We start from the raw sequence: 27,440 nt of genomic DNA on the forward strand, positions 1-27,440 counted from the left end.
CAGCTAGTGTTAACAAAGCTGTCGGAGAATACACCTTTGCAATAGTTTGAAAGGCAGTTTATTTCTAGCACAGACTAAGTATTCAAAGCTGTAAAATATACAAAACAATCCTCCTCTTCTAAATTTTGGCTTGGACTATTCACTCTCATTCAGAACGTATGTCTGGTCAGAGTAGAGGAGCCTAACAGAAGATAATAATAATGAGGTAGGTAACTTCATTTATCTCCAGTGTAAAGTAGAATATAACTGTTAGGAAAGCCAAAAGAAAGCTTAGGTCTCTAAATGAGATAAAGGACAGATTATTTATGAATGGAACTGTACAAAATTGATATTTACCAACTATCTTAGTTTTTTTTCCTCGTCGCTGAAAAATTCAGGAAAATACCTGAAGCCCAAGTTGGGAAAGGAAAGGTTTATTTCTTACAGTTTTTGGAGGTTTCAGTCCACACTCAGTTGGTTCCAAGACAGGCGGGCATGGCTGGGCCGCAGTTCATGGCAGCTGCAAACAGCAAGCGGCGACCAGCAAAGAGCAAGACACAACTTCTTCCTGCCATTACATTACATCCTGGCTCCACCCCTATGTGGGTGGAGCACTGACACCATCAATCCAAGCAATAGACAATGAACCATCACAAATAACAATGCACACTCATGAGGCCTGGGGGCCACAGACATAAACCATGACACCAGCTAAAGATAAATGAACTTTGCCCACCTTTGGGGCACTAAATTAAGAAATGTTAAAGGAGAAAAGAAGAAAAAAATAGGTTTCTTAAGGAAAAAAGAGACAGCTGGTCAGATGGCAGAGATACTTGTAATAGACTTTGTACGTAAGATTTTAAGATAAAAGTTTAAGGTTCTGTCTCTAGACATTTTTGTGTTTCAAAAGGACTTTTTTTGTCAAGAGACTTCTAACAGCACACTTTTGAGACAGATTTTATGTGGGGAATTAACCTCTTAGACATTCTTCTAAATCAGGGGTTAGCAAATGTTTTCTGTTCAAGGGCCGTAGAGTAAATACTTTAGGCTTTACGAGCCAGTCTCTGTCACAACTACTCTGTATTTTAATGGTAAAGAAGCAGTGGACAGTGCATAAAAATGAAGAAGGCCATGGCATGATAAAACTATTTTTTTATTTTAAAAAGAATAAAGCAAAACAAAAAAGAACAAAACAGATCTCAGGGTAAAACAACACAAATAACACAGGACTTCAGGACAACACGAAATCAATAGTGGCTACCATAATGTCTGTTTTCTTTGAAATAGCTGTCCATACCTTCATACACAATAAGTTAATACAAAACAGAATAGTACAAAAGCAATCAAAACAAAAGAATGAGAGCATTACAGGTCTTCAAAACCAGACAATCGGAGATCAATAATGACTACTATATTGTCTCTTGTTTTCTTCAAAATAGCTGTCTAACCTTCACACATATTGAAATCAAATAATTGAAAACAGACTAAAATCAATCAAAACCAAAAATAAAAGCATTATTAGGCTTCAAAACAAAATGATAGGAAATCAGCAATGGCTACCATGATGTTTTGTTTTCTTCAATGTAACTATATAACTTATATGTATCCAGTCAAGGAGGCAGTTCACAGCCTTCCTGTGCAATTTTGTGACCCTTACACTAAAAGGAAAAATATAGTTACCCTGTATATTTCAGTGTATTTTTAATACTCTGCAATCTCTTTGTACAAATTCTCAACCTTATTTTATTTAGTTACTTCACGGAAACCAAGGGAAGATGAAAAAGATGGCCAGGCATATAAATTTGTGTCACGATCAGAGATGGAAGGAGACATTAAAGCTGGAAAGTATTTGGAGCATGGGGAGTATGAAGGAAATCTCTATGGAACTAAGATTGACTCCATCCTGGAAGTTGTCCAAACTGGACGAACTTGTATTTTAGACGTCAACCCACAAGTGAGCTGCATGGATTCCAAAGATGTTATTAAATTTTATTTCCTGATGAGATTTTGTTGTGTGTATGTATGGGGAAGGGAATAAGAATTGTTTGTTTTGTCAAAGTGGAAAGGTGGCTTTGCCTTTCTTACCTTTTGGTGATAGAGAACCTGATTTAGCTAGTAGCTAACAGCAGAAACCATGTAATTAAATGTGTAAATTTAGTTATTTACTTCAAGTAATACATAAATACCTGTGTTAGGAAATACTAAATTAAAAACTTAAATATGGTGGGGCTGAGGATTTAGCTCAGCGGCATAAGCGCCTGCCTTGCAAGCAGGCAGTCGTGAGTTCGATCCTCGGTACCGATAAAAAGGAAAAAGACCAAAAAAAAAAAAAAAACTTAAATATGGCAGCAATCTAAAAGCATTAAATAAACAAGTCGCCCCATCTCCCACCTCACACACACATGCAGCATTCATTTCATTCTCACTCATCCCTTCCTACCCCACTACACTCAGCCCAACCGCACATCTCTTCTCAGAGATAAATATTAATATTTGGTATTAGTGGTTTCTTATCATTTTAGTATGCCTTCAATACAAGAGTGTATCACATTTAATGGCTTTTCTGTTATGTTTTGCTTTTTACATACTGGAAGAGTTTATAATCAATTCTTTAGTTTTTTGCTAAGCAGTATTTCTTGAAGCTCTTTTCATGTTAATTACTAAAGAGGTATTTTTAGTCTTTGCTACATGGTATTTCATAGTATGGATCTATTTAATCACTCTCCAATTAATCAGCACTGAGGTTATTTCTATTTTTCAGTATTGAGATACTCGTAAAATAAGAGCTTATATCACTTACAGTGATTTTGAGGATCACTAAGTTTTATACTTCCTTTTGTTCAAGGAGAACAAAGAGTAATGAGACTGACTTTACAACAAATAAATGTGGCATTGTTTTAGGAAAACACAGTAGCATCAAAAGAGCAGGAGACAGGAAGTAAAATATGTCCTTAATCCTTAGAAGGCATATAGATTTGACGTATACTCTAAGACAGAATAATTCAAGTTCCAATGTTAAGTAAATTGGTTTGTAATTATTCTTCTACACAGGCACTGAAGGTATTGAGGACATCTGAATTCATGCCGTATGTGGTGTTTATTGCTGCTCCAGAGCTAGAGACATTACGTGCCATGCACAAGGCTGTGGTGGATGCAGGAATCACTACCAAGCTTTTGACGGTGAACACTTCTTTTTAATCTAACAATTTTATTTTTGCCAAATTGTTTCCTTTTCCTTTCTTTTGAATATGTTTAATCCTGTATATTTATATTTAGGAAATAAGCATACTGTGTGAAATATTATAGAATAAAAAATTTTGTTCAACAGATACAGTTAGAATAGTTGATTTTATTTGAGAGTGGTTATTCACTTTTTTTAGTTTTTACCTTTATTGGTACATATTTGAAATACATAATGGTTATATTCATCGTGGGGAGTTTTTACATGAACCTAACACGTATTAATCCTTTGTATTTCCCCTTTTCTCCTTTCACTTTAGTTTAAAACAAAAGCATAATTCCCTTTGTAGAATGGAAAGGACCAGTATTAAAATATAAATTTTAATCCAGCTCATTTTGTTAATGACAAAATGGTCCCAAGACTATTAATGAGCCTATTAATCATATGGTTTATTACTGGTAGAAGTAGTTGTTTATTTTTGTTACATGCTTTCTGTTTTTCTCCCTCTGTCTTTTATCATATTATAGAAATTTTAAGATCATGTGTTCAAAAGAGGTAAGAAATGAGTCCTCATGTTATCACCACCTAGTTTTAGTAATACATGGCGAATCTTGATTCAGTTAGACCTCTCTCCACTTCCTCCTTCACCTTGAATTATTTTAAAACACATCTTTGGTATCATACCATCCAAAAGTACAATAGTATTTATTTCTAAAATAGTACTTGGAAAACACATTCATAGCACAATTCATGCACAAAATATTAATAAGAAATACTTTAATATCATTAGTATGCAATCTATATTTGAATTTCTCCAAAATTTATGATATTTATAGGATCCAAACAAGATCAACACATTGGCCTAGATTATAACTCAATGGCAGAGTATTTGCCTAGACTGTATGAGGCCCTAGAACTACAAAAGATGAAAAATAGAAAAATAATGAGTTGCAAATGAACATAACGAATTTACTTAATATCTTTTGTCTTTTTTTCAGCTTGAGTTATGATTACATAAAATTATATGTATCCAAGTGTCCAGTTTGATAAGTTTGGGCATGTGTGTGCACTCATGAAACAACCCAACCAAAGTAATGAATATGTCTATGTGTCTATGATCACCACATTTTTCCCTGTGTAACTTGATTGCCACACCAAATGACCCCTTACACCCTCTTTACCACTGTATGACTGAATTGAAATCAGACCTTAGTAGTCCTCTTCTTTTTCAAGTTTCTCCATGTCTGTACTTAACTTTCTGAATATGTGAAAAAATATTTACAACTTTTTAATGTCATCGTTGCCTATTAATATGCCTGCTTTCCTTCTTTGGTTTTTTGAGATGGAATCTCCCTATGTAATTCAGGCTGTCCTTAAACTGCCTGTATAGTTCAGGGTGGCCTTGAACTTGCAGTGATCCTCCTGCCTTCCCAAGTGCTAGAATTGCAGGCCTGGACCACCACACCTGGCTTGGGCCAGTTTTGTGAATTATTATTTTCATTGGTTCATTCTTTATTTCTTTGCAATCCTAGTAATTTTTGTTATGCCAGACACTTTGAGTTTTGTTCTGAGATGCAGTTATTTGGAATAGTTTAATCATTTTAGAACTTGCTTTTAAAATCTGTTCAATAAGATCTAAGCAGTTCTTATTCTAGAACCTTTTGTTCTCCACTATCAAGACCCAGAGGTGTCTTTTCTTATCATACTGGGCCCTCCATAACCAAACCACCAACCTTCCTCCACTCTGGTCTTCTTTTAGTCTCAGTATACCTGGACCATTTCCTTCCTCTTGATTTTGCGCTGCTGTTTTCTCTGCTTAAAGGTGTTCTTTCTCCTACTATATGCATAATAACTATTTCCCTTTAGTTTGTAGCTTAAGTATCATTTATTGTGTCTTTCCAATCATTCTAAAGTAGATATTTGGAGCTGGGGATAGAGCTCAGCAGCGCAAGCGCCTGCCTGCCAAGTGCGAGGATTGTGAGTTCGATCCCTAGTACCAAAAACAAATAAAGTAGATATTTTAAAATCCTTTGTGCCTTGTTTGTTTCTCTTATAATACAATTTATCAATTTTTCATTTGTCTTTAGTCTGTCTCCTTCACCATGAGGCAGCAGCTCCCTCTTAATCATTGTCATGTCTACCAATTCTGATGGTAGTCCCTTTGATAGGAATCCAGTAAAAAATGTTTAGAATATAAAAAAAAATAGAGTGAAATTTCAAACAGAATTTTTGAAAAGCCTTATCTGCTCAGGTGGACCCCATTAGTTATGTGCCCCCTCCATCATTCCTAAAGGACTAGAACTAGTATAAAATATAAACAGTACTAGCTATAAAAATGTAACTAAAGTGTATGAATATGTGTTTTGGTGGTGGGTAGAAAGCTTGTAGTCCTCAGAATATACTTTAAAAGACTTTCTTCCTAATAGGTGGCAAATAGGCTTTGAGTTTAACAGCGACTAGCACTTTATTTCTGTTGTAGTCCAGGGTTATTACACAGAGAACAACTCAGGTCAGGACATGGAGTTTATAATATTTTTATAATGGTCACTGAAAGTTAACACAGGAGAATGCAGGAAATCTATCCGCAACACCAACAACATAGATTATTTAGTCAAGAGTCTAAACCCCATGGCAATGTCCCACATGAGTCCAGATAAAAACCCAGAGCTCAGGACAACGCCTCCACGAGTCCAACTGGAAGTCCAGGGCCCACAAGGACTCACACCAGTCTCTTTTACGGATTCGTGCCGGGAAGACCCAAGGGTCAGCGGTGGAAGCCAGAAAGTTCATGCCAGCAGGATGAAGGAGCTGTGCTAGTGGGATGAGGGTTCTACACTGGAGCTGAGAAGTCACACTCACAACAAAGAGCGGGGCTGACCTGAAAGGAACCACAGCTGTCCTCAGCGACACGGAGGCCCCGAGCTCCTCCAACGACAAGCACAGTTGGGAACGTGCCAGGAAGCAGCGTGACGAGTTCACCCTGAAGCACACCCAGGCAGCACATGTCTTCCCCTCCGGAGCCAGGAAGCAATGCTCGATGTGAAGACCAAATCTTCTCCAGGAGAACCAACAGCTCAGACAACAACTCGTAGGAGAACTAACAATGCCTCCTTAACGCCTCAATCCCTCTCCACTCCTCTCTTCTTCTCCACCTATTTATCCTGGCAACCCTCCTCAGGTGGAACATCTTCTCTCAATGCATGCTGATGTAATCCAGCTGGCGTTAAGTTGACCACTAGTTATCAAACCATAACAGGTTCCATGATTTACATAGGCCATAAAATAGAAATCTTTTGAAATTAGGGGTGGTAGAGCCCGCATCTTGCTTACCCCAGCACACACCCAGTTCAGCCTTGGACCAAAGTTGCCAACTTAGCAGACCCTCTCTCACAATTGAAAAACAGAAGGGGCTGGCAATGTAGCTCAGTGTGAAGACCCGCAGTTCAATCCTAATGCCATTTTTGCTTCTTTTTTTTTTTTTTTTTTTGTCTTTTTCTTTTTTATCATACTGGGGATCAAACTCACGACTGCCTGCTTGCAAGGCAGGTGCTTATGCCTCTGAGCTAAATCCCCAATCCCCTCCAATGCCATTTTTAAAAAAGAGTCGTTTAAGAACAGTGTAGTTGAGCTAGAAACCAGTCACCTGCAGTAGTTATTTTAATACGTTAGATTTACCCAAAGATCATTCAGTTTTTTAACTAAGAATTATCCTAATATCAACAAAACAGAAGATTAAAAAATGCTCATAATTACAAACATGACTGTAGATGGAAGACTAAGGTATGCACAGTAATGTGTTTCATAACACTGTAGGTTAGATTTAATGATTAATATCACAATTAAGCACCCAGTTTTTTTCTTTGAGAAAGTAAATATGTATTACCATTCAAACATTTTTTCTTTTAAAATTCTTTTAATAGGACTCTGACTTGAAGAAAACAGTGGATGAAAGTGCCCGGATTCAGAGAGCGTACAACCACTATTTTGATTTGATCATCATAAACGACAATCTAGACAAAGCCTTTGAGAAACTACAAACTGCCATAGAGAAACTGAGGATGGAACCACAATGGGTCCCCATCAGCTGGGTTTACTGATGATTCAGTAAGGTTAACAATTAAAACTTTTCAAAAGCAACTCAATGAATAAACCTTCTACTGAGAAAATACATGCACAGATAGAAGCTATCTGCCAAGTCCAGGCATTTTTATTGTGTGGATTGAAATAACAGTAGACTATTCTGAATTTTTATATATAATATGGTTGGGAAGGTATATATAATTTATCTTAATTTTTCTAACTTTTTATGGATAATCTTTCTATTCATATCACATAAAGAAATGCGTTGAAGCATTTTGTATATGTTTTGATTTGGTACCCTTGCCTTTTTCATCAAAAGAATTTTCAAATCATTCACTTTAACATGGTCTCACATTTTCACTGTGATAATGAATACTTGAAATAGTTTTATAAAGCTGTCATTTAGTTCAGTATTTATCTAGTGAAGGGTCAGTTCCTCTTATGAGGAGAAAACAGTAGTATTGGCCTTCCTTCTTAATCAAATTTCTTACAGAAGCAGAATTTTAATGTCAGTGCTACAAGTGTACTACCATCTAAACCTGACATCAAAAATCTGTTCAGTGCCACATTTTTCATCATTTCAGAGATGTATGGCTATCCATTCTAATTTATACAGTTAATTCAGTTTTTTTTTTTTTCTCTTTGTTTCTATCGTTAGTGGAAAAAAACAAAGAGCAATACCTCGCACTCTCTTTTGAGGTTATTCCTTTTGTTTGGTGAAGTGACATGTAGATGTTAATTGGACATGTATACATTAAGGTCAGGCTGGAAGCAAGGTCATGCAGACTGAGAGAGTGCCTTATTCTGACACAAAGTGACATTTGAAAAAAGTTTTATTTTCACATGTAAAAAGTTGACCCTAATAATTTAGAGATTTTTTTTAAGGATATGGTCAGCAAAAGTATCATGCCTCTGCAGATTTCTGTGTTGTTTAAAGATGCCTTTAAGTTTATAGTTGGAAGTTTTTGTGAAAGATCAGTGTGCTTTTTGAGCAGTGATGTAATTGGTAGGGTATGTGTTTTATTTGTTGTGATGAAAATCAAATCATTTGAACAAAATTTGGAAATGATGTCACCTGTTTTATATACACGTGTACATTATATAATATGTATATCATCTATATACAATAATGTTTTGTATATTTTACATTTCTGTAAGTGCATTTTCTGTTTAATAATGGGGAGTCTTCCATTAGATGCATTGATGTAATGTATAATTTCCATATTTATCTTAGTATCTTCTTTTAGGATTTTTGGATGATGAGTAAAGTCTTCCTAAAACACATTCAGAAGCACAGCTCATCACTAAACTGAGTTGATCATACTGTATATTGCTGCTAGCTTTTCATATACAGAGTATTCACATTTAAAGGGTTAAGTGCTTAAATATTAATGGTAATTTTTGTCTGGTGCAAGCATCAGAGACTTGGCTGCTGAATTTGTTTTTCCCCTCATCAGAGGTATCACGTAGAATGCCAGCTTGAAAGTCTCTCAGAAAAGAAAAAAATGCATGACAGTAAGCAGTATTTACACATTTTTTTGAATCATTTCTACAATGAGAGAAAAATGTTAGATTTTAACAATCTAGTTAAAATTTTGAAGTCTGTAGGTCTTTAAATTTTTTAGTTCTAGAATTTCAAAAATTTTTGTCTTTGTCATGCAACAGGAAATTGTTGGCAAATAGATACTTTTAATAACTTTGGAAAATTTCAGGTCATATATATATTTACTCAGAATTCTTGGCTTCTAGAGCAACATAAATCGAAGCACAGCTTCAATGTGATCTCATGATTTAATGTTTCAACACCAAGTTTTTTTAAGAAGCTTCAAGATAATTGTAGCAGCGGTTTATCTACAGACTATTTCTACCATCATGGTACAATAGAGGTGACTTTCACCTGTTTTAATCTTACCATGTAATATAAAAATGCATATTATCTGGAATAGTCTATACTTAATATTCATGTTTGACTAGTTAATGCAGATTAGAATTCTCATAAGATGAAACGATGCCGTTCAGTTCAATGTAAATGCTGAAGAAAATAAATTTTAAAAAGTCCACCGTACATCAATGAAGAATCACTGAACTTGAAATCCAAGTTCCCTCTGAGTCTGCAGGAACCAGCAGGGCCCTACTGAGGCAAGAAGGCCCAGAGGCCCCACTCAGGATTCTTAGGTAATGTGACAAGAATGTGTGTACTTCTCTCGTGGAAAAAGCCTCCAATAATAAACCTATTATCTATAGTAGCTTTACTGAAAAGAAAATGGTTTACAGTTGATGGTGAACAATTGGGAATAAGTAAAATATATGCACACATGTTTATATTTTTGTGGATTATGATGTGCTAACACATAAATACAAGGGTTCCTTGTGGACAGATGAGTGTTCACATCCAGCATGGCTATACAACTAAAGATTATATTGTTCATATTCAGTGTGCAAATACCAGTAGAAGCAACGGCCTTATCTGTAACTAGTAGAATATACTTGATGCCCTACAAATAGAATGCTCATCTTCATTACAACTATGCTTTTATTGTGCAATCTCCATTTCTGTTTGATATTTAGATAATACCAAATGTCAAATATCAGGATTATTTTGACCAACTTTATACAATTGCTGACCATAGCTTTCTAAAATGTAGGTCATGTCAGAAACCCAGTATGATTACAATAGCCTAAACCATAGATTCTAGAGTTCATTCTAGTAAATTCATTCATAAAAACCTTTACGTTTCTTTAAAATGGCAAGTTATTAAAATAAATATAATAACAAATTAACAAAATTCAGTAGTGTGACAGATGATGACCAAATACTGCTTTGACTGCGATATCTCAGTGATAATAAAAGATCCTTACTTTTAAAATTCATTAAGATGATACCTATGTATAACAGAAGTGTTAAGATCTAAGGTTGGAAAATAATTTCAAGATGGATAGCCATAGAGTTAGATACAGTTATTTTGAATTATCATACTCAAAAGAAGTTTTGGAAATTGTTTAATAATTTCCTTACATTTTACTTCTATAACTTCTGAAATAATACTCCATGAAATCACAGACTAGAGAGCCAATAATTTTGTAGTAATGAATCTTTATACTAAATGTGGAAAAGGCAATCCTAAAGTTTAATGTACATAACTAGTTCCTTTTTTAAATGTTTGAGTTCCTATATGTGTGTGTATGTAAATATATATACAGCTATACGTATAATCTGTAACATGCTCCCAAATTACATGAATAAAATAATTCATGCATTCATTGTAGCTACTGTTCTGAAATTTTTAATTACTTCCAAGTTTCTAGATGTTTTGAAACATCATTTTAAAAGGCCTTATTTCCACCTTGAAGCTGCTACTGCCTATGTAAAAGTTATGAGAAATTAAACTCAAAATTATGATTCATTATTATGACTTAATTTCCTTAAGAAAAAAAAGTAGCCATAGATGACTTTTGGGAAATATTCAGATCACTAGATTAATTTGTAATACAGTTCAGGAGACTTAGGGATTATTGCAGATACCTACCCTCCTATTTCAAGGGATTTGCAATGAAGATTCATGTAATAATTGTGTGTTATATTTTGGGTTCTTGGGATAAACTGGGTATTTTAAATTGGATCATTGTATATCATATAAGCAACTGTGACAAACTTTTAAGACATTTGACTAACATATCAGTTTTACATAAGTATATGTGCTATAGTTGAAGAAGATGAGAAATTTGTTTTAAGGCACTTTTTAAATTGCATTTGTGTTCTAGGTTTTCAAGTTACATTAGTTTTCAAAAAGCATTTCTTTGTTACTGTCTGTGTACCTGGAATGATTTTTTAAAAAATGCACAGAATCAGAAATGAATCCTTAAAAAAGGGAGAAAATGAGCATATTTCATTTCCAAGGGAGAGAATGATCATATTTCATTTTTAAGGTAAGAAGCATGATTTGCAGAACGTTAGCAAAACACTCCAATACTGTTGTAAAAATATTCTCATGATAAACTTAAAAATAGTGTACTGTTCCTAAAACCCTAATTTGGACTTCTGATCATGTGATTTTTTATAAAATTCTATTTCCCTTTACTATTCCACTTGTTAAATACAACTAAGTATTTGTCTTCACCTTAAATTCTAAGGAATAATTTGTAACTGTGATGTGATAAATATCTACTAGCCTACTTTATCAATTAAATGTTTCCTTACATTGGAATTAATTATCTTTTAGTTCCTTTAAAGCGTACCAAATTTGGAGATGCAGTAGATGGCAAATGCTGCCAGGAATCCTACCTCCAGTTTAGAACAGCCCCAAAGGTATAGTTCTGTTCTGCTGTCTCAGTAGTCCAACACAGCAGGTTCCTTGTAGTTTTTAGATCATCTTCCAGATCCAAACTTATAATAGCAGATCCTTGGTGGCAACCAATTCATGGACAAATCAATCAAAATATAAGCAATCCTCATTGTACATTAGAACAGACTCTGATCTTTGCTCCTAAAGCTACTCCATTTTATTCTAATACCTAAAATCTATCACTGCAACACTATAGTTGAACACATAGTGTTAAAAGACATCTATTTCTTTATACGAGGAAACATTCACATTTAGATCTAGTTGTAACCTCAAATTCAAGTAATTGTTACTGCTGTCTTTCTGTTTGCTTCTTGGCCATTGGCTGTTAATGAAGTGGTATTGTAAATTAGACTTAACCTCCACAGAAATGACAATTCTTCCTTATTTTTCTTCTCATATCACCCTTTATTTTCCAGCATGAACTGAATGAATTAGAGTAATTGCTGCTCAGAACTTAAAAGTTAACCTATTTGCTGTTTAAAGAACAGCCGTCTTTGAGTCCCATAAAATAGGTATTGTTGTTACCCCAGATGCCACAAGGTCTTATTGGTTGATGATGGGGATAGAGCCTTGGGCATTTACATTGCACTCTCTGCCCAGCTTTTGATTTTAAAAGTTGGAAATTTTAATCTGTAATGTACTTCAGCCAACAGTAAGCCAAGGTAGCAATATATATATTGGAAGCCATACCTAAAATTTGCCTTTCCTCACATCAAGGTGGTGTGAGAACTTGGCCAAAGCCTAATGTACTAACTTGAAAAGGAAAAAAACGCAAACATTAAAAACTCAACCTGCTATGACAGGATACTCTCATTGGAGGCCGCAAAAACTACTAAAAATACTGGTAGATTTAATAAATTGTGTAGGATAACTGGATACAAAGTCAACACTCAAAAATCAATAGCCTTGTACATGAATAACTCAGAAACCAGGGAAACCTTTCATAATAGCATCCAAAAAAATGAAATACCTATAAATCAATCTGCTGAAGGATAAAAGATCTCTGCATTGAAAATTACATTACTTGATAAAGGAGACTGATGAGGATAATAGAAAATATCCCATGCTTTTGGGTAGGAAGAACCAATATAGTGAAAATGGCCATACTTCCAAAAGCGTTACACAGATTCAATGCAATCTGAATCAAAATTCTAATAATATACCTCACAGAATTAGAGAAAATAACCCTGTAATACATCTGAAACTAGAAGAGACCTAGGATAGCAAAGGCAATCCTGGGCAACAAAAGCAAGAGCATCACAATCCCTAACTTGAAATTATACTATAAAGCTACTGTGATTTAAAAAAAAAAAAAACAGTGTGGTACTAGCCAAAAACAAACCAAAAGACCACTGGCTCAGATTAAAAGGTGCAGAAACAACTACAGACACACAAAGCCACCTTATCTTTGATAAAGGTGCCAAACATTCACTGGAAGAAGGACAGCCTCTTTAAAAAACGGTGCTGGAAAAACTGGCTCTGCACATGGAGATTAAAGTTGGACCCACATCTTTCACCTTGCACTAAACTAAATTTGGAATGAATCAAAGATATAAATATTATACCAAAAATATGAAATCTGCTGGAAGATAGAATAGGTAAAACTCTTGTAGACATTGGTATAGGCAGAGTTTTATGAACAAAATCCCAGTTGCACAGGAACTATCACAAAGAATCAACAACTGGGATCTCATCCTATTGAAAAGCTTTTGCACAGCGAGAGAAACCACCAACAGAATTAAAAACCTACAATGTGAGAGAAAATGTTTGCTAGCTATTCCTCAAACAAAGGATTACTGTCAAGAACATACAAAGAACTAAAAGTCCTCCCAATTTAAAGACCCAATCCAAAAATCAGTATCTGAGATGAATACACACTTCTCAGAAAAATATAAACAGCAAATATATGAAAAAATGTTCAGCATCACTGGTCAATTAAAAAGAGACAAAACAACACTGAGATTCCACCTCAGCATGGAAAAAATGGCTATTAAGAAATAACAAATGCTGGATGGGCTGTAGGGGAAAAGGAACCTTTTCCATTGTTGGTAGGAGTGTAGACTGGTGCAACCACTGTGAAAAAATTAGTGTGGTGATTCCTCAAAAACTAGGATTGACGATCCCATTTGACCCAGCTGTTCACTTTGTGGGTATCTTCTCAGTAAAATTAAAAACTTCTTACCACAGCAATATATGTGTACCCATGTTTATAACAGCACAATTTGTATTACCTCAATCTTGGAAACAACCGAAATGTCCATTGACTGAAGGATGGATAAAAAAGATGTGATACTTTGCTACAATGAGTACTACTCAGCCATAAAGAAGAATAGACTGGAGACTTTTATAGGAAAATGGATGCATAAGTGAAATAAATCAGACATGTAAACATCATATTGTCTCACTAATGTGAAAAGCTGAAAGAATAATGTATACACACACACACACACACACACACATATACTGTATTGTTACCCTTTATTGTGTTTTGAATTTTTTTCTCTTTAAAATGAAGTAGATTTGAAAAGAAAAGTTATTTCAGGCATAAATAGGTTTTATAGCTTTGAAATTTAGAAGTTAAATAAGTTGCCCTAATAATTTTTTTGTGAAATATGATATAGTCATCTAAGGATAAATTAGGAGAAAAAAATGCAAGCATGTTAAAAAATACATATTATTTTAGTCAATTTAATGCTACTTTGTAAAATATAAAGTATAACTGTAAATGGAACTGTTAACACAAACAAAAACCTGTTAAGCTAGGAGGCATAGCTCAGTGGTAGTGTGCGATTTGATTCCCTAGCACCCAAAACCAGACAAAACTTATCAGCTATAAATTACTGACATTACTAATTAAAATGTGTGGATTTCAATCCTCTTAAATAGGAAAAATAAGCAGTAGCATCAGTAACATTGCTCTAAAAACATAAAAGTTACTCTTGTAAGCACATTCCAAGCCTGTAGTCCTGAGTCCTTTCAAGAAGAACCAGATGTAATGCATAGATCATCTGCATCTGGTCTGTACTTGAAATATGAGATAAACGTTTCTTATGGCTACCTATCCTCTTTTAACATTCACAACGGCCTTATAATTTATGTCTCACTGCTTGGTGGCTTGAACCATCAGTGGTCATTGTGTGACTGTTCCATCAGGTGGCTTTTTATTAATAGGCTAATAAAAGTGATTATATCCATTTGTACCAACAGTGTCACAAGCTGCCCAGTAGCACAGTCATGCATGGACCACTGGTAGTTCAAACTTCCATGAAAGTGTTAAAAAGAGTTGCAGACTGGCCCTTGTTTCTTCAGTAACACTAAAACCCGGATTTAAAAAAAAAAAATTTTTTTTTTTTTTGCCAGTTCTCTAGATTTTGTCACAGAATAGTGACCAGTGCATTTGGCAAGGGCTTAGTACTGTAGATTTTGTCACAGAATTGTGATCAGTGGGGTTCAAAAAACAAAAGCAATTTTCTGCATGTCTTGTTGAACTCTGGTATAGCTATTAAGGAGCAATAGATGTGAAAACTTTGCCAGGGGAATATTTTTTTAATCCCTTCCCTCCAGTTCATTTTGTATATCTTCTGGACACAAACGCATGCATTTTTTAATCTGTGGTCTTGAAAGGGACTGTAGAAGAAAGCAAAATGCTTGTTTCAATATAAAAATCAAGGCTGAACAAAATGTTTTAACTTTCTGATGAAAAGTTTAAAAATAAAGTACTAGTAATTATGTTACTAATTATATTACTAGTTTGTATATAAAATAGTGTTATGTCCTTATTAATCTTCCTGCAGTATAAATTATTTTCAGTAAGCCTTTTCACATATTTTTATATGCTATCCAAAGTAAAAATTACTGAAATTTTCCATTTGTAAGATTACATAATCCGGGTAAAATATTTTCATGTATATATAAAGAAATAAATGTTTATTATGGGAGAAATGTATTTTTACTTATAGGTAAAAATAAAAGTTTAGAAGTTACAGAACATCAGACTATTTTTTAATTTTACTTCACATTTTTTTAATTTTACTTCATAAAATGAGACCAAAATTTTTTTTCCAATTTGTGTATAATTTTTTTGTACAGTGGCCACTGCTTTATATTCTTCTCCTCTACATACACACATACATAATAGTATTTACATAAGACCAAGTCATTTTTAAAATGTGATGAAAGGATTGTTTGATTTCCTCCTTGTTAATGCTTATTAAAAACTGGAAGAAAGAGCAGGTGATGCTGAGATAAAACAACAAGTGTTGAGTAACATGCTTCTTTCCAACCATTACTGCTCTTCATCTCCAGTGCTTCAGGCCCTGATGGACGGCAGATCAGTGGATTCAGAGGCCCTAGGGAGACAGTCCAAGCCATTTGTAATAGAAGGATGTCAGAACAATAAAAACCAAAATATACACAATTCAAATTTCCCTTTGATTAAAAATTAATTTTGGCAAATTAAATTACTAAAATGCATAAGACCAATACATTGTTCTAGACTTAGAATTAATGTTTATCATTTGATCTTGCTATGCTTTGATATAGCTAGACTTCTTGAAGTGTTTCACTATTAGATTTTTAGTATAATTTGGTTTTGCAGATACATACTGTTAGGTCTGAGAGAAGGGAGAGAAGGAGAGAGAAAGAAGTCCGTGGGAGGTATGGAGCAGACGGCCGTGAAAGTAGTGGGCAGCGGTGACTTTATTCCGGGAATGCGGGGAGGGGGCCCCCCCGCTGCCGGCCTGGGGCGCAGCATCTCTGCACCCGGGGCCGGTGGTGTCTCCGGGAACACGAGGAGTGGAGACTGGCGCGCTGGGCCGGCGCTGGCCGCTGGAATGCGGCGAGCTCTCTCTCTCTGGCGAACTCTCTCTGGTGAACTGTCTCGGACACATGGCATGGGGGCATCTAAATAGCCTAAGCTTAGGGCAGCGCCCTAAGGCCATTAGAGATGCACAGGTATCTCATTGGCGCACAGATTCTTAAGGATGGGGATATAGGGTTACAGTCAAGTCCATAGGGGGCAGGGAGGGGAGGAGTTTAGCTGCAGCCTTTTCTGGTTACAGTGTTCCATCTGGGCCAGCAACTCTTTCATATACATATATCTTTAGTAGCATTTATACATTTTTCAGTCACCAGTTACATAGCATGCACATCCAAAATGTAGATTCTATGAAGAGAAGCGGCCTTGCTACAGCATTCACAATTTAAAATGAATTTTATAGGTTAAAGTGTTGGGATCCTCTGTTTTTGTATAACAAAGTAGAAGGTATAAGAAAATGATAGGTGGATTCATTCTGCAGAAAACAAGTCTAAGGGTACAACTGCTCAAAATCTCACCCCCCCCCCCCATACAGCTCTTCAGGTACTAGTGTCTACCTTGGATACCAGGCGTTCATCATTTACCGGCAGGAGAAGGCTTCTGAAACAAAGAAACCATGTAAAGAGCCTGATGGTATTCACAGTGCAGAAAAACACCACTATACAAAGTACCTTGTAATTCATTTCACTGATCAACTTTTAAGATACACCAGACCTAAATTCCAAAGTATTTTAATTCTGAAAAACACCCAGCCTTGGCCAGTTACATGTACTTTTGTTTGACAAGACATTTCTAATGTTCTCTGTCTAAAGCACAGAGTCCATTCAGAGTAATATAAAGAATTAGAGGAAAGATATGAGGATCCTTCAGGATGGAGGCTTTCACAGATGAGTGCTCTTGCTCCAGGTTAATGTCGGCGGCAAAAAACAGGCGCTGCACAACCCCAAACCTTTCTGTGTCTTTCAGAGGAGCCCAAGTTGGGTCTTGAAGATCACATACTCCATCATCAGATAAAGCACGAAGCTGAAATGACGAGACTTACTTTAAAATACAGAAAATCAATATAGTTGGACAGCAGTACACTTCTGGATAACTAGGGGGAAAATACACTAAATTTAAATTCTCCAAACAGGAAAACTTTTAAGATAAACAAGATATATTTAATCCATGCCAGATATATATCCAAGATATATTTAATCCACACATGATGTATCATGTGTGATTTTATCCAATGTTCCTAGAGTTCTCCCTCTGAACTCTTAACTCCAGTAGATTAGAAAGCTCATCATATACCTTCATCACATACTAATGTTAGAGTTTACTGAGGCTGTTTAATTTTTTAAATTGAGACATCTTTATGGGGTACATTATGGAAATTCATTACATGTATGTAGTATGTCATTTCAGTAATATACATTTCCATCTCTTCAAATATTAGTCATTTTTATGTGTAGGGGAATTCTATACTTTTCTGGTCACATTGAAATACAGATTTTTAATCAGTAGTTAACCCTACTGTGTTAAAGAACAATTTTAGTGACCATTCTTTCTTTTTATAAGATAGGTTTATTACCACAAATGTACAAGAACATGTGATAATTTGCCTTTTTCACTTAATGACCCAACTCCATTCATGTTACTACAATGACAGGATTTCTTTTTATAGTTATTGAACAATAGTCTATTGTTTGTATGCACACTTTTACTCATCTACCGAAGAACATCTGGGCTGAATCTGTATTTTACCTATTGTTATGAGAGCTAAAATACACATGGAAGTGCAGGCACCTTTTTTGTGTGATTTCACCTTCTTTGGATGTATACCTAGAGTGAGACTGCTAGATCATAATGGTAATTCTCTTTTCATTGGTTTTAGGACTCTCCTGTTTTCCATAAAGGTCTTACCCACCAACAGTGTATAACAGCTTTTCTCTGCATCCTCTCCCCATTTGTTATTTGGGGATTTTTTTTTTATGCTAGTCATTCTGAGGTCAGATGATAGGTCACTGTGGTTTTCATTTGCATTTCTCTGATGGTGAGATAGCATTTTTTCTGGTATTTGTTGGTTATCTGTATGTCTTTTCTTGAGAATTATCTGGTTAGATGTTCAGCCCATTTTTCAAGTTCCTTGTATGTTCTGGATGCTAATCCTTTGTCAGATAGTTTGTAAATATTCTCTCCCATTTTGTAGGTTGTCTCTGTTAGCTCCCTGGCTGCACAGAAGTTTTAGTTTGATGTATCATGTGTATTTTTATTTTTCTTGTCTATGCCTGTGGGATCTGTCTAAAAAATCATTGCCTTCCCTACACTTTGTTTCCTTTTTTTGTGTGTGTGTAGTAATTTCAGAGCTACAGGGGTAAGACTTAGGTCTTGATCCATTTTTAATTGTGAGAGGTGAGAAGAGACTTAGTTTTATTCTTTTATATTTTAATTTTTTGCTAGCACCATTTTTTTTATGACACTGTCTGGTATCCCATTTTTTATATTCTTGGTATTTTGAGTTTGCAGTTTGACTATATGAAAAGGTATTGATTTCTGAGTGCTCTGTGTTTAGAAGTCAGGTTTTATGATGCTTCCAGCATCATTTCTGATATGGTTTGCTTTTACTATTTTAGGTCATTTGTAGTTTTATAGTAATTGTAAGATTGTTTTTCATACCTCTGCAAAGAAAATCATTGGCATTTTTTCAATTTTTTCTTTTTTACTTTTGAGACAAGATCTTTGTATGTGGTCCAAGCTGATGTGAAGCTCTAGATCCTCCTGCCTCAGCCTCTTGAGTGCTGGGATTACAAGTGTGTGACACCACATCTGGCCTGTTACTGATATTTTGATGGTAATGGATTTGTAAAAAATTTAATTAATATATATTTGCAATATATAATGCATATCCCCTTGGGATATTGGTACATATACATAATGAATCTTGATCCTTTTACATCTATATGTGTTGTATCATGTTTATTGATTTGCATGTGCTAAAACCCTCCTTGTACTCCTGGCATGAATCCTGGTTTGTCAAATTATGATCTTTTTATGTGCTGTTGAATTCAGTTTGGTAATATTTATAGTTTTGCCTCTGTGTTCATAAGAGGTATTGATCTTTTATATTTTCTTGTTATATCTTTGATTGGCTTTAGTATCAAGGCAGTATTGATTTTGGTGTCAATTAAAGAGAGTTTGGCAAAATGTCTTCTATTTTTCTTTTTTGGAATAGTGTAAGAACAACTGGAATTCCTTCTTTTGTGGAATACAGCAGTAAGCCAAGAGGTCTTGGATTTTTTTAAATTGGGAGATTTTTAATTACTGCTTCAATCTTATTACTCATTATTGGTCTGTTTAGATATTTTACTTGTTGATTCAATTTTGGTACATTGTAGTCAGAATATCTGTTCTACATTTCCCAGTTTTTATATTTTTCTGTATTTTTAAATTTTTCTTTGCAATACCAGGACTGAACCCAAGGATTCCAGTTTTTAAATACATAATTACTCATAGTTTGTGATCAATTGTATTCATTACTTGTAGTATCTCCTTTTTCTCTGAATTTCTCCTTGTTAATCCAACTAAAAGTGTCTCAGTTTTGTTTTTAAAAAATAATTTTGATCTTTCTATCTGCTAATTCGAAGTTTGGTTTCTTGCTTTCCTAAGTCCTTAAATACTTAGTTATTTGATTTTTTTGTTGTTTTTAAATTATTTTTATTAACTTATTACTGTTTTTGTTGTATCCCACAGATTTTTGTATATGTGTTGTCATTCTCATTTGTTTCTAGACATTTTCTCATAATTTTTCAATTACCCATTAGTCACTTAAAAGCATATACTCAATTTTCATGTATTGGTATATGTTCCATTCTTGTTGATTTGTATTTATATTCCATTGTGGTCTGAGAAGATACATGATTCCAGTTTTTTTCTTGAGACTTCATTGGTAACGTAAAATCCCTCTCCTGGAGAATGATCTATGTGCTGATAAGAAGTGTATTCTGCTGCTGTTAGATGAAACATTCTGGAAATATCTATTCCATTTGCTCTATAAATTCAGGTAAGGAATTTTGTAGGTTTGTGAGTGTTGAAATACATACTTGTTACTATATAGAGTCTGTCACCTCATCCCTCCCTGCTCTCTTAGATCTAATAGTACTGAGTTTATATATTTGAGTGTTCCCATGTTGGATGCATACTTCAAACTGTGATGTCTTCTTCCTGAACTGATTCTTTTATAAATATATAATGACCTTTCCTTTTATTGTCTTTGAGTTAAGATCTGCTTTTTCTGAGGATCACTACTCCTGCTTGCTTTTGGTTGTCAAATGAATGATGGTATCTTTTTAGTTGGTGTCTTTACCAATGAAGTAAGTTTCTTGTTGAGTCATGTTCATTTATCCATTCAGCATGTTGATTAACATAATCCATTTACATTCAATGTTGTTATTAATGGGTATAAGTGTCCTGTAATTTTTTTTATTCATTTTCACCCCTCATGTATTTGGTAGTTCTGTATCATACCAAAATTTGTCTTTTCTTTCATATGTCTGATCTCCTAGTGAGTGTTGTATATATTTACATGTTTAAGATGTTATCTTTTCATTTCTAGTACAGAATTTCCTTAAGTATTTCTTCAAAGGTGTGGTCATGATGAATTCACTCAGAAATAAAATACGTTATTTCTCCTGCAGTTCTGAAGGATAATTCTGATGGGCATTCTTGGTTGACAGGGGTTTTTTTCCCAGTATTTTGAATGTATCATCCCATTCTCTTCTTTGGGCTTTAAGATGTCTACTGAGGAATCTGTTGTAAGTCCAGTGGGCATTTTTTATATATCACTGATGGTTTCCTTTGACATTTTTAGTATTCTCTGTCTTGTACTTTTGGTTTTTTGGCCATAATATGCTTTAGTGATGGTCTATACATCTGGTGCAGTTTACTTCTTCCACTTTTATGAAGGAGCTTTTGTAGGAAAAATTTGTTTGTTTATAAAGGATAGAGGATGTCAGTTGAATAGGTGCTCTGGTTATAAAGGAAGCTCACTTACTGTGACTTATCTTTGATTTATATCAGCAGTCTCCCTCATGGTCTGTACTGCAGCAGTTCATGGAGGTAGTTCTATGACTTTTCAGTGGATATAGGCTTGAGTGTCTTTGGGCTCCACAAATGAGCTCTGAAAACATTTGAGCTTGTGGTGGGATGATATATGGAAAGAACTATCCTGAGATCAAGCACAATTGATGTTAAGGGTAATGGCACCAGCAGCCATGGTCCTCAAGTCACAGGATGGGACCATGTGCCAGTGGCATGAGTTTCACACAGGAAACATGAGTCTGTGGCACTGGTGGTTGTAGATTCAAGGTTTAGGAACATGAAGTGGATGTTGGTTCTATAGGGCAATTACAGTTGGTGCTGGGTCTACTGGTTGCTTTTGTAAGCCTTAGATGATACGTTCCAGGTCCCCAAAGAAAAGGAAAGTCACAGGCTTTTAACACTGGCAGTTGTGGCCTGAAGGAAGACTTAACATTCCATAGTCTTTCTGGTACACGTGCAGGTCACATTTGGGAATGCGGCAATGGAATCCACACTCCTAGATGTCCAGGATGCTAAGCTGACTGAAAATAGTGCTTGGGCTGTGGCCTTGCTGAAGGCCATGGATGGGAATATTCTTGTTACTCAGGAAAAGTACTCGTCAGGCCAAGCCTGTGGCATTGGTAGTCATTGTCTTGGAGCTTCCAGGTTCTCAGGGACAAGCTTAAGTGATGCTGCAGATGACAGTTGATAAGGAGACTCTAGTTCCCATGGGCTGGACACAGATGTTGGTGAGGATTGTGGCTTCCTGATAGCCTTGTTCCTGGAGCGTCAGGACTCAACTGGAAGCTTTTCCAGCTCCAGATAGACACAGGGTGCAGCTTTACAACAGTGACTACAGTCCTCTCTGAGGAGGAAACTCAACATGCAAACCACATGCAAATACATGTGTAACTCAGAACTCTGGCCACAGCAGCTACTTGTTCTCATACTGCAGAAAGCTGAAGGAACTGACTTCCACCTAACGTGGTGCATACAGCCCTTATGTTAAGAGGGCATATAGCAGTGGTTATTGTAGTAGTTTGGGTTCTATGCTTTGTTGGTGCAAGATGAGTAGTGGTCTCACTTTTAGACCAATCAGCTTCCTAAGCTGGATTTAAAGTTGTGAGGACCATGGAGTTTTCCTGCAGTTAGCCTGCTGGTACGATTTTAGTTGGCACTTCACAGCTTACCTTTTCCCATGGTGTTGAGTTCCCTGACCATGTTGGGAACCTGGATTGAAGTTGTGAATTACTTTGTTCTTTTATCTAGACTGTCTTTCTGCCTTTCCGTGCTGTTAAGAGTTTACATCATTACTTTGCTAATTTCCAGAGTCCTTCAGTTGAAGGACTCCTTGTAACACAGATCTCCTTTAGTGTCCTGATTCGTCAGCATGGTAGTCATCAAGCAGATCACCTTTATTTTGCTATCATCTGGTTTTTTATATAAATGATGATAATTTCTTACAAATTTGCAGGAACCCCTCAAAGGCAGGTATTATTTAGTTATGCTCCCTGCCCCAAGAACATTTGCCCTTACTGTTCCTTCTACCTGGAATACTTTTTTGTCTAGATTTGGCTCTTGCAGTGCCTTTCCTTAGCCACTCTGCATCCATTACCCCAGTGCCTTATCTCAGCCACTATTACATTATTCCCCTATCCTACAAAATTTCCTATGTCTGAAATTTTCCCTTACTAGTCTCCATTTAGTCTGTTTCCCCTAACTAAACATTGAATTGCTCTTGAGAGCAAAGACCTTGTCTAAGGCGATCACCATCTAAACTGCTTGAAAGAGAGATTCAGCGTACTGCAGGAAAATTAGCCCTGCTTGGAGGCTACTATGGATATTGTTCTAATCCTCAAAATAGATTTGAAATATTTAAATATTTAGGGTCTTGATGTATGTGTGTAACACATTTTTAAAGCACAAAATTTTATATTCCTACTTCATTTTTGTTTTAAATATAAACACAAGGGAACCCAAAATATTCTACTTAAAGAAATAGGGGCTTGTTCAGATGGGTGAAGAGCAATACTCAGCAAAATATTTAAGTACTTGTATGTTTATTGTCTGAATCAGCCTTATGAATCTATCACTTGTAGATTTGGCAAACACAACTCACAGGATAACAACTGGATTCATGTGACTTTTTGGCTTACTACATTATGTTGTAGTGTAGATCAGAGCTGAGATTTTAAGCATATGAGCATCACAGCCTGCAGATCTCAGAATGGGCCTCATGTCTTTATTGCCTGGTGGATGACACCTCTCCAGCATCTAGCTTCTTACTGTAAACCTCTGTAACCCCTTTTACCCATAGACAAGTCTAGGTTTAAAGGAAATTACAACAAACCAAAAGGTGGTGAGATAAAGTTAACATTGTCAATTGATCCAAACTTACCAGTTCTTAGCAGCTGTATTAGGCTACCTGACACTGTTTTCCAAACATCTTTAGAAAACCTCCCTCAAAATTGTTCTTGTCAAAAGGCAAATTTTGTGCTCTATGGGAAGCCCATGATATTCAGGTTGCTTAGGAGGCAGGAGCTTGGCTGTCTTAAAAAACATATATTGTAAGTCTTGAAAGATTATATGAAGACACCCAGGAAGATCTTTTTTAAAAAATGACTCTTATATTTCTCAAAAGGGAAACAAATGCCTCCGTGGATAGGTGGGTTCGTGCACAAGCAGAATGCCCTCAATTCTGGGACTCCCAAGTGTTTTCTACCAGCCACTTTTAGAATACCAGCAAAAAACATGAGGGCAACACAAAGGTCAGAACCTGCAGCTAATGCTCAAAGAAGATGACAACCAAGCATGAGTGTATTTGGGGAAGAATGACAATGGCCTGGTCAGGGTTTTCTTTTCTATACACTGTTCTGAAGATTAGTCTGTAAGTATTTGGAAAAAGCTAACTTGGTAAGTACTGAGCTCTCAGCTGCTCTTAAGGAAGCAGGCTCTGAAAGTAGAGCAGTCATTTTGCTTCTCGTTGCACCATTTAGGATCTAATGGTACAATTTCCATAACCAAACTGTGCCACCAGCCGTTAACCTCAGCTGGCCCAGTACACGCATGCTGGCACATTTTCAAGTAGTTTAGTTTTTGCCATCAGTGTATAAGTATACATTGCTCTCTGGACAAATAATCTAGATTGCTCCTTGGAATAGTGCCACTCTATGTAGTCTTCTGATGTTTTTACTGTGCAAAGGCATCAGCTGCACTGCTCAGCATTCCCAGAATAACCCGCCTAACACATTCTGGAGTCCTGTCTAGGTGGTTTATGCAATACCTGCTTCCCTGATCTAAGAACAGCTCTGAACTATAGTCCTTTAGACCAACAAACCAGGCTGGCAGACTTTTAAATGAACAGGTCAGTTATGCTCTGTTCTGCCCTTGGCTGAGCAACACCTACAGAAGCTGCATCAAAGTAGCTGCCCCATTGGGGTGGTTCCAGGGTTGCTTTATTTCTAGTCCTTCTATAAATGGCCTAATCTGTAACTTTAAAAGGAAAAGCTTAACCTTGATTCTCTGGTTCTACACTCATCACTTCCTAACTCTTGCTCTTATATTATTCCTAAAAGATGATAAAAGAAGCTGACAGTGTATCCCTAAGACAGACCAGTCTCAATATCCCCTATGAATATGAATCTAATGCAGAATTAAAGGCAGTCTAACCACAGAGCTGCCACTGAAAACAATATGGAGTCAGATCTATTCTTGCAGTGCAGCACTGATCTAGCCAAAGTCCTCTCTATACAATGGGAAAAGCTGCAATTTGGAGTCTTAAAGGTGGTAGTCCTGGCTCTGCTGGCCAGTTCACTAAATGTTTTCCTTTAGGTCTCAGCCTTCAATGAGTTATGCAATGTGTATAAAAGTGGGGTTAATGCAACAGCTGTTTAAAACTGTCCTGAAGAGCTATTATGCATGAGAAAACTAGGTGTTTGTTAGCTACTAAGAATCTACCTCTCTTCATTTCCTCATTCTTGCCTTTCCCAAGACCCCATCCAGAAGGTTCCTTACCAAGTGGTACAGTATAGGAATAATCTGGAGTTTACAGCAAATGCCCAGCAGAGCTACAGCATTATCTGGCATTTCTGCAGGAGAAAAAAAAAATCAGTCACTATCAAAAAATAAAAGTTCACAGGGAACACAAGCCTATGGATGTTACCAAGTTTATATTTCAGTAGCACTCAGTAATTGTTAAAATAGATGAATGAATATCTTTCTGGTTTTTGTTTTTTGTTTTGGGGTTTTTTTTTGGGGGGGGGGTGGTACCTGGTATCAAACTCACGACCTTACACTTGCCAGGCAGGCACTTGTAGCACCAAGCTAAATCCCCAGCCCAAGGTGAATGAATGTTATTGGCAGCAAAAACTGTTTTTGAAAACGTGTAGGGATCCAGACACCATAGGATATTCCTTGACAATTGCCAATCGGGAAAAATAGTAAGATTCCAGAAAAAGGAAATCTGGGTAGAGAAGTAAAATGCTCCCATGATTTGGTAACAGAAAAGAGATAATCAAGCCTCTCTACATAATAGGGTATCACCTTATTTGTGCCTCAGTTTCCTCATCTGACATCACTATTTTTGTTTAGAATTTGGCACATGTCAGAGCACTGCAAAAAAAACCCAAAGTGCTCCCTCCATGTCACCAGTCATTTTCAAGAGGAAAGTTCTGTGAGGCCTGCTTGAGGAGTGATACAACCACACTATTGAGAGAGGGGGCTGCACCAGAAGGACCCTACCAAGCCTGAGAGCAAGGAAATCCAGACTAATATATTCAGAATGGATATTAAATACCCCCAGACTAAAATAAATGCAGATCCCAAAAGAACCTTAATCCCTAGTGTGCAACCTTTGAGCTGATTTAGGCTCATAAACTCATTCCATTAACAGAAAATGTGTAATGTCACTGAGGCTGCGACCCAGTGAGGACAATACAACATGGCCTGTTCCCAAGAACGTGAAGGGTGCTAAGATGAAGGGACCACTCCCAGAGGATAACCCTGGCAGACAGCATCTGCTACTCAGAAAATCCACAACTTAACGTGCATTCTCAAGGAAACTGCTAGCCCAAACCAGGAAAGAAGATGGAGTGTACAGTGGTCTAGCTGGGAAGCACACATGATACCTGTTTGAGCCACTGTCATCTCATGTCTTTCCCTTCCCTTGCTTTCCACGGGGCTCCTGAACCTCATATAATCATCATCCTCTTCCCTTATTCCTGGAAATACTGCAGTGCCATAGTACTTATTTAATATTATTTTGAGCATGGTACTAGATGCCAGGGCACAGCCATAAAAGAACTGCACAGCCACAATACTTTTACTACTCATGTCCTGGACTAAATTTGTTCTAGCTCCACCCCTAGCAGTGTGTACAATACAGTATAAGCTTCTGCAATGTTCTTGAGTTGAAATGAATTACTTTTCTTTTGCATATAATAAATCCATTTTACAAATATCCAAGGAGTTCAGAGCTCGTAACCTGATTACAGTCACAAAATGGTAAAGAAAATTTTCCAGGAGACAGGTCAGGTTATGTTCTAAAGTGCTGTATTATAAACCAAATATACAGTGTTGGGACCCAAAAGGAGCCTATTTTCTGTTCTAGCACTTCCCCCAGATTCTTAGGAGAAAAGACTGACATCTAGAAGGAAAAGATAAATTCAGGGGTGCCAGAATAAACACAAATGGAAGTGCCATGGCCAGGCATGGTAATGCATATTTGTAGCCCTAGTGCTTGGGAGGCTGAGGCAGGAGGACTGCCATGAGCTCAAGGCCAGCCTGGGCTACACAGTGAGACCCTGGCATACACACACAAAAAAACTGCTGTGAACCAACTTAACCTCTACTGTCGCTAACTTGTCACATATCAATGAGATGAGAGAGATGAAGAAGAGAAGCACTGGTTTAGAATTCAGCACCAGACACTACCCGCTGCACTAAAACTTTTAACACCCTGAGCCTCCAGATAGAAGAAGCCGAT

At 36.3% G+C, this 27,440-nt stretch overlaps 2 protein-coding genes across 9 annotated transcripts in view; one reads left to right on the top strand and one right to left on the bottom strand.

The window, feature by feature from the left end:
* Nucleotides 1-13,938, top strand: part of Pals2 (protein associated with LIN7 2, MAGUK p55 family member) — a 90,752-nt gene extending 76,814 nt beyond the window's left edge. For all 5 annotated transcript variants that reach the window (XM_013150459.3, XM_013150458.3, XM_003467900.5 and 2 more), the window contains exons 10-12: nucleotides 1,731-1,933; nucleotides 3,031-3,159; nucleotides 7,081-13,938. In XM_013150459.3, coding sequence (XP_013005913.1) covers nucleotides 1,731-1,933; nucleotides 3,031-3,159; nucleotides 7,081-7,257 — 509 coding nt within the window. In that variant the 3' untranslated portion in view covers nucleotides 7,258-13,938. The remainder of the gene's footprint in view (nucleotides 1-1,730; nucleotides 1,934-3,030; nucleotides 3,160-7,080) is intronic.
* Nucleotides 13,939-15,563: 1,625 nt separating this feature from the next.
* Nucleotides 15,564-27,440, bottom strand: part of Gsdme (gasdermin E) — a 61,167-nt gene continuing 49,290 nt past the window's right edge. For all 4 annotated transcript variants that reach the window (XM_003467909.5, XM_063239548.1, XM_005002834.4 and 1 more), the window contains 2 exons: nucleotides 25,472-25,545; nucleotides 15,564-17,422 (listed from right to left, as the gene is read on the bottom strand). In XM_003467909.5, the coding sequence (XP_003467957.1) occupies nucleotides 17,192-17,422; nucleotides 25,472-25,545 (305 nt within the window). In that variant the 3' untranslated portion in view covers nucleotides 15,564-17,191. The remainder of the gene's footprint in view (nucleotides 17,423-25,471; nucleotides 25,546-27,440) is intronic.

Source organism: Cavia porcellus, unplaced genomic scaffold (assembly GCF_034190915.1).
Source record: "Cavia porcellus strain 051 isolate PalLab524CR breed Dunkin Hartley unplaced genomic scaffold, mCavPor4.1 scaffold_2, whole genome shotgun sequence".
In the NCBI taxonomy this organism is placed as follows: Eukaryota; Metazoa; Chordata; class Mammalia; order Rodentia; family Caviidae; genus Cavia; species Cavia porcellus.